The sequence below is a fragment of the Danio aesculapii genome, chromosome 9 (assembly GCF_903798145.1).
Source record: "Danio aesculapii chromosome 9, fDanAes4.1, whole genome shotgun sequence".
In the NCBI taxonomy this organism is placed as follows: Eukaryota; Metazoa; Chordata; class Actinopteri; order Cypriniformes; family Danionidae; genus Danio; species Danio aesculapii.
In genome coordinates, this window is record NC_079443.1 from 54,896,069 (window position 1) to 54,904,438 (window position 8,370).

General features: G+C 36.7%; 1 protein-coding gene across 1 annotated transcript in view; it reads right to left on the bottom strand.

The window, feature by feature from the left end:
- The window catches only part of asmt (acetylserotonin O-methyltransferase), a 15,972-nt gene extending 13,453 nt beyond the window's left edge, over nucleotides 1–2,519 (bottom strand). The window contains exons 1-4 of the mRNA XM_056465203.1: nucleotides 2,448–2,519; nucleotides 1,900–2,071; nucleotides 992–1,121; nucleotides 1–19 (exon numbers count right to left, since the gene is read on the bottom strand). The exon at nucleotides 1–19 is cut by the window's left edge and continues 50 nt beyond it. Of these exons, the coding sequence (XP_056321178.1) occupies nucleotides 1–19; nucleotides 992–1,121; nucleotides 1,900–2,071; nucleotides 2,448–2,516 (390 nt within the window). The 5' untranslated portion in view covers nucleotides 2,517–2,519. The remainder of the gene's footprint in view (nucleotides 20–991; nucleotides 1,122–1,899; nucleotides 2,072–2,447) is intronic.
- Nucleotides 2,520–8,370: the final 5,851 nt, after the last annotated feature.

Sequence of the window (8,370 nt, forward strand, 5' to 3'; positions counted from 1 at the left end):
ATACTGGTTCTTTCCGTCTCTGAGGTGGAAAAACAACAGGAATAATATCTATTATTCTTCCCTATATTAATGAATGAGTGAATGGATGAATGAATGAGTGAGTGAGTGAATTAATGAATGAATTAATGAATGAGGGAATGGACAAATCCGTGAATGGATGAATGAATGAGTAAAAGAATGAGTGAGCGAATGAGTGAAAGAATAAATGAGTGAGTAAATGAGTGAGTGATTGTATGGATGAGTGAATGGACGATTGAATTAATGAACGGGTGAGTGAGTGGATTTGTGAGTTAATTAATGAATGAGTGAGAATGAATGAATTAGTGAACGGATGAATGAATTAAATGGGTAAATGATTGAGTGAGTAAATGAATGAATAAGTGAGTGAATGGATGAGTGAATGGATGAGTGAATGAATTAATTAATAAATCAGGGAGTGAATTGGTGAAGGAATGATTGAATGAATAAATGAGTGAATGAATGAATAAATGAGTGAATGAATTAATACATGAGTGAATGAAGAAATAAGTGAATGAATAAACAAATGAGAGAATGAATGCATAAGTGAATTAATAAATGAGTGAATGAATGAATGCAGGAATGAATGCATGAACGAATGATTGAATGTATGAATAAATGAGTGAATAATTAAATGAGTTAATGAATGAGTGAATGAAAGAGTTGGTGAATGGATAAATGAATGAATTAATTAAATAAGTAAGTGAGTGAATGGATTAATAAATCAGTTAGTAAATTAATGAATGAATAAGTGTGTGAATGAATTAATGAGTGAATGAATAAATGAGTCAATGAATACATGAATTAATGAGTGAGTGAATGAATAAATGAGTCAATGAATGCATGAATTAATGAGTGAATGAATGAGTAAATGAATTAATGGATGAGTGAATGAATGGATGAATGAGTGAGTGATGAATGAATGAATGAATACACAATATTACAGCAGCTGCAGGTGTAGTGTTTTACGCACCGGATGGCATCACTCAGGTAATGCCAGCACAGGTAGATGGTTCTGGAGCTGTACTCGATGGAGTGATACAGAGACTTCGGGCTGGACTTGACCAGAAACACATTGGACATCTCTGTGTTGCTGTACACAACTGAAGAGAACGTTAATAACAATTCACTTACATGCATATTTATAATCAACAGTTTTATAGGAACTTCACTAATATTGCTACCCAATATGCAAATATTTAAATGATTGATGTACAATACAGTTGTAAAGTAACATTTTCTGTTCAAGTGAGTAAGCGAATGAGCGAGGGAATGAATGAATGAATGCATGAATGAATGATTGAATAAATTAGTGTATGAATGAATTAATGACTGAGTGAAGGAATTAATCAGTGCAAGAATGAATTAATTAATCACTGAGTGGGTGAATGAATCAATGGATGAGTGCATGAATGAATGGGTGAATTAATGAATGAACGAATGGGTGCGTGAATGAATGATTGAGTGAATGAATGGGTGCGTGAATTAATGAATAAGGGAATGAATGAGTGAATGAAAGAGTGAGTGAGTGAACGAATGAGTGCATGATTGAATAAATGAGTGTATGAGTGAATGACTGAGTGAGTGAATGAATGAGTAAATGAATGAGTGAGTGCATGAATGAATAAATGAATGAGAGTGAATGAATGAGTGCATGACTAAATAGATGGATGAGTGAATGAATGAGTGTATGAAAGAATTAATCACTGAGTGAATAAATTAATTAATGAGTGTATGAATGAATAAATGAATGAATAAGGGAATGAAAGAGTGAGTGAGTGAGTGAATGAATTAATAAGCGCATGAATGAAAAGTGTAATGAACGAATGAATGAATGAATGAATGAATGGACTGAGACTGGTGCAGCGTGAGTGTGTGTACCGGTTCCGTCGGTGTGTGTGTGTGTGTTGAGCAGCTGCAGCCCCACACACGCAGACAGCAGACGCTCTGTCCCGTCCACACTGGTGCTCAGAGCTGCAGAAACCTGACCAGCAGACAGACATGCAGACTGCAGGAGCTCAAACACACCCAGCTCACAGGCGGAGAACAGAGTCTGAGGAGCACGCACGCACACGCACACGCACACACACACACACACACACAATCTCAGATTAGATATTTTATTTTTCTGATCAAACTGATTAATTTCCTGTCAGCATGAATGAGTTTACACAAACACATGAAGCAGAACATCTGTGCTCATCACTGATATCTAACCATGATCAAGTCCTCATATTCCACTGATTCCTGAAGACCATCAACACTTCAGACTGCAGTGATGATGCTGAAAACGCAGCTTTAACCTCAAATATAAATGACCCTCTACTCCATATTCACATAGCAATCAGCTGTAATAAACACTAAAAATATATCAGATTTTTCAGCATATGTTTGATTAAGTGAAACCTGCCGGTGTAGATGTGATGTACCTTAGACACCAGGAACCCCTCCATGTATTCGAGGATCTTTTTGGGGTACAGCTCTGCTTCTTCTGCCATGTTTTTCTGTGTTCACAGCGTTTGCTCGTCTGCGTGTGAAAGTCTGAGCGCAGGCTTTAACTCAGAGACATAATCAGATTACAGAGATTACACACTCCAGAATGATGCACTCTGAGCAGCTTTAACTCAGACCTTCTGATTCAGGTTTAATTAGAATGAATGAATAAATGAAAGAATGATTCAGCAAACAGCACATCTAAGACACAAACACCATCATAAACATGACCAAGTGTGGCAGAGCATTCGAAACAGAAATAATTAACGTAAGAGTTTATACACTGCTCGATTCCGATTGGCTGATGAGCATTCTAAGGTGTGTCATTAAGGTTATGCCTGTTCCACAAACCAAGCTTACAGAAAAAGCCAGGCTTATTTTGGTAAGTCAGGATTATTAATGGCAGATTCTGTTTCATAAATCAAATTTACAATAGTTCAAACTCAGTTACTCTGGCAACTTATGCTGGAAAACTAGCCTGCTCCGGGGCAGGTGAACTCTCAGGCTTAAGTCTTAAGTTCAAGCTTAATCAAGGTTATATTAAAATTCACCTGCCGTAATTTGATGCCATTTTAATTCACTTAACCTCGTAATAATGCTTAAAACTGTACAGTCACTTACAGTTTTGTACAGACGCCAGGACACATTTCTCAATACTTGCTCCACTTTTTCACACTATTCTCCTGACCGACTGTCAGCTTGGCAAAGCAGTTCATTTCACATTCAGAATGCACTACAACTCCCAAAACACTTGATTCAGCTCTCAAATAAACTCTTCCAGAACACTAGCAAAGGTTGACAGACGACAAACACACTTTGTCACCCACAAAACAATGAGCTACACACACTAACAACATGCAGCATTACAGTGTTTTCTTGAGAAACACAAGGACACATCTCTGTTTATAACTGCAGTATATGTTACTGGAGTGAATCAGACATGATGCAGAACTCCTTAATATTTGATGTCCTTTATTTAGTTTTATTTTTTAATTAATCCCAAAATACAGGAGTTTGTACACACATCATCACTGATCCAGACACAATAGTGATGCTGATCTGGCTGCTTAAACTGCATTTGTAGATGTGAATATGTTTCAGTATAATATTGCTGTTGAATTTTGCTCTTCTTCAGTTCTGCAGGATGTTATTGTGTTGAACATGAGTTTAACAGTTTTAAAAACAGCACGTAAGCATGAGCAAAATGTCTTGGATGTACAAAGATTTTTGGCCGTTGTTCTGTCTGAGTGCTAAAAGAGTTCATGAAATTTGAGAGAGGTAGTCATTGAGTGCATTTTGTGCCAAACAATGAGAACTGATCCTCAGTTTAGCCCACATACTGTAGACTTCTGTTGTGCTCACTGTGTCGAGTTTTGCAAAAGTGACCGAAGTACTGAGAATAGTAAATATATATATTTATACACCAAACATCTTTAACTTCCTGTAATGGAACCAATTTAAGCGTAGACATTTAGTTCAGCTCATTGAAGTCTTTTTTTAACTTTAATCCCCACTTTTCATTTGACTTTTTCCATGTACTGTTCACTGATGAGTCCACCTTCACTGTCTTTCCCACATCTGGGAGCGATACGGTGTGGAGAAGCCCCAAAGAAGCGTCCCACCCAGACTGCTGATGATGCCTAGAGAAGCATGGCGGGATCAGTGATGGTTTGGGCCCAATACTGGTGCTAGATGGGCGCTGGGTGACTGCTAAGGACTACCCAACCATTCTGGAGGACCATGTGACCCAATGGGTCAAACATTGTATCATGAAGGTGATGGTGTGTATCAGGATGATAATGCAGTAATACACACAGCAGGACTTGAGACAGAGTGGTTTGATGAACATGAAAGCACATCTCCCATGGCCTGCACAGTTCCCAGAGCTAAACATTATTGAGCACTTTGGGGTGTTTTGGAGGAGTGAGTCAGGAAAGGTTTTCCTCCAGCAGTGTCAGTAGTGACCTGAACACTGTTCTGAAGAAGAACAGCTGCACCAGGTGATGCTGGACTGAGGAGGAACTACACTATACTGATCAACTACTGTGCTCTAAAATCAGGGCTTTCGCTTTCATTGGCCAACCCCGTTAGTTCAGTGATCTGCAAGTATTAATCTCCTCTGCTGCAGCACAGATGCATTAAAAATCTATTTCTTTAAAACAGGAGTTATATTTAATCTGTTTTTACTGCAAATTCTTACTTTTTTCAATGTTTTATTTTACCACTTTATTCAGATAAAGTAATGAGTGGGATGTAATTGCGTGTAAAGCCTCTGATTAAAGCTGGTGGAGGTCACGTATGTCTGCTCCAGGTGCATTATGGGTGTGTTTACCTGCATGTATTTGTCCTTGATCTGCTCACAGGTGGAGATGCAGTTGGAGATGTAGAGTAGGATGAACTCTGGAGGAAGATCCGCTGCTGTTGTTAATCTACCAACATACACATTCACATGCACACACAGCTTCAGCATAACACAGGCACTCACACTAAAACAAACACTCATTCACTGAGAGCACACATTCACATAGTCACACACAGATACATCACTTCAGATTTAACTGTCGCTCCCACCTTCATGTTCAATATAAATGATTGTCAATCTTCAAAATGCTTTGGTGCACAGATTTAAGCATGGTCTCATTTTAAAGAAGACAGATGTCAGATTAATATAGCTGAAGAGAAAAGAGTTTAAACAGAAGCTATATGCCTTTATCTGTGTGAAAATAATAAAACAATAAATGTATAGCTTATTATCTTACATTAAAAACATATTTTAAAGAAACTGACAGAAAATCAAAGCTAAATATCTCAACTGATTCTATTACAAATTTGAAGTTATCTCCAAACATGAGCTTTCAGCGAGTCTGCTTGGGTGCAGTACCAGACATGACCACCAGGTTTACATTCAGTTTACATTGGTGACCATATAAGGGCGTTCCCTATTTCTGTCTATGTTTTGAGGATTATGAACAGTGCTGGAAAGAGTACTGAAGAATCATACTTAAGTTAAAGTACCAAATATCAACGTCATTTGATGTTTTTATTGGACATCAAAATAATACTGTCTTTAGACACTGAATTATGGTCACCTGATATCGCAGCCTAAATCTAACATAACGTTAAGTCTTATGACGTTGCGTGTAACTAATAACCAAATGCACTACAGAATGTTACGTTTACATCCACAAATTACTAATGCATCAGCTTTATATAGCATAAATCTCCCTACTCTTGAGTACTTTTGAAAGGTCTACTTTCAATTACTTGCCTAAAAATGTAGCGCAAGTAGAGTAAAAATATCTGTTGTAAATATTACTCAAAGTATGAGTAAAGAGTAGACCTTTCAAAAGTACTCAAGAGTAGCGAGAATTATGCTATATAAAGCTGATGCATTAGTCATTTGTGGATGTAAACGTAACATTCTGTAGTGCATTTGGTTATTAGTTACACACAACGTCATAAGACTTAACGTTAGGTTAGATTTAGGCTGCGATGTCAGGTGACCATAATATAATGTCTAGCCAGTGTCTAAAGACAATTTTATTTTGATGTCCAATAAAAACATCAAACGACGTTGATATTTGGTTGACTTTAGGTTGCGTTAGAAAGTGACCAAAATCCAACATCGAGCCAATATCTTAAACCAACATTATATTGACGTCAAATACTGACATTTGTTCGTCAGGTATGGCAACCAAAATCCATCGTCTGATAGACGTCATAGTGGTAACATCTACACAACGTCAAGCTGTAACATCATTAGACGTTGATATTCTGTTAATTTTAGGTTGAACGTTAGATATTAACGTCGTCCTGACGTTAAATTCTGAGGTCACCACGATTTTCATTCCCAAACAAAATGTAACGTCCCCACGATGTTGGGGTACAAAGTCAATCTGACATCATGTTGATGTCCTGTCTGCTGGGTGTTTAAGGCCATTTCAAACATTATGAACCTTACTTTTTCATACTTTTGTCAATATTTGTAATGCAGACATAAAATCCTATGGTAGCATGGGCAGTTTTGATGGTTTTTGAGTTGAAATTAGCCTAAAAAAACATGCTTTGAGACTCTGATGAGCATCCTGGTCACAAATTAATAACTCCGTAATATGATAAAAAAATCAGTCACCAGATATGGCAATTATACATTTTAGGCCTTCAAATGATAGTTCGTCATGATTGCTTCATGTTTAGTATTATGTTTAATATATATAGTATTATAGTTTAAGAATATAACCACATATTACAGTAAATATATTTTGATTTCTTACTCTACCTACATAATAAAAAACATAAAATGTTATCAGAAGAGTTAGACCTTATAGTTATATACGATCTATAGACCTTATAGCGATATATATTTTGTCATGATTAGATTAAGATTAAACTGCAATATAGCAAAGTAAACTCGGGATGGTAAGAGTTATTGGGAAATAGCAGAAAAATCAAGAGTTGATCAGCTGCTGTGTTCAGAGCTCTGCTTTATTGAGTTTAAATGAATAACAAGCGTCTTTATGATGACTGTACATGTGCTGCTTCAACTTAAAGGGCACTTATTATGCAAAAATGACTTTAATAAGAGGTTGTGTGCCAGCAGTGTGTGAGTATCTCCTGTCTTTAATGATCAACATGAATTAATTGTGTTTGTTGATTAAATCAGTCTGCTGAAACACTTTGATTGACATTCTCCCTTTGTACATGTCATCAGAGGGGGAAAGCCCCGCCCACTAGTGCCCATCTCTCCATCTCATTAGCATAAACAGCAGCCCTGAGTGAGAAGCAGCCGTCTGTCCATTAGCCATTAGAGTGTGTGAGCTGCTGAAGATAATGTCAGCATAGACTAAGAGGATTATAGATGTGGAGTTGTAGATGAACAGCGACAAGAGCGACATAGACTGACAGAAGCATGAAGCCCACACTCACACTGAAATACACATGCACACCTGACCAGCACTGACAACACAGCTCGTCCTTTTTCTAATCTGCTGCTATGCTGATGCATATGCATAAGTAGCTCCACCCTCATCTGAAAAAGAGCACAATCTCATTTGCATTTAAAGCGACAGTCACCAAAACACCTCAATTAGGATCAAAGCCTGAAAGGGTCAGTTTAAGAAAGGTAGAGAACACCATCTGTGTGCTATTTTCAGCTCTAACTCAAACACACACACTCAGAGATGCATTTTACAGCTTGTAAAAGGGGCAGAATAGGTCTCCTATAAATCAAGTATTTCTCTGGTGTTGAGGAAAGTAAGTCCCCATTCAGAAGTGACGCTCAGCTCCTGCCATTACTGCACAGAAACGCTGGAAATAAAAATAAAAACTCGTACAATTCAAGTCTTCAGATGTGTAGTTTAGTAACACTGCATGAAACAGAAGCACAGATGAGAGATATTCAGTCTTTGTTTGTTTTCTGTCAGATATCACAGCATCACTTCAGTTCTAAACAGACATAATCAGAGAGGAAAATAAATACTCTCTCCTTAAACGAGTATTAAACCTAACGCTACAGATTTTATTTAGGAATTTATCTACTTTAATTTTCTGTTGTTTCTCATAACAAATAATCGGATTGTCCAACAAGAGCTTAACTCAAATAAACTTAAAATGATCTCTTAATAAAAACTGTAATTCAACAGGTTTTGCGTTCTTTATGGTAAAAAACTATATTCATAATTTCTAAGAATAATAGTTAAATTTTTTAAACCTAAATAGATCTAATTAATGGAAAAAAAACTGCTGGGACAATAAAATTAATTATATATATATATATATATATATGTCTGATAATATTTTTTCTTCTGGAGAAAGTCTTATTTGTTTTATTTCGGCTAGAATAAAAGCAGTTTTTAATTA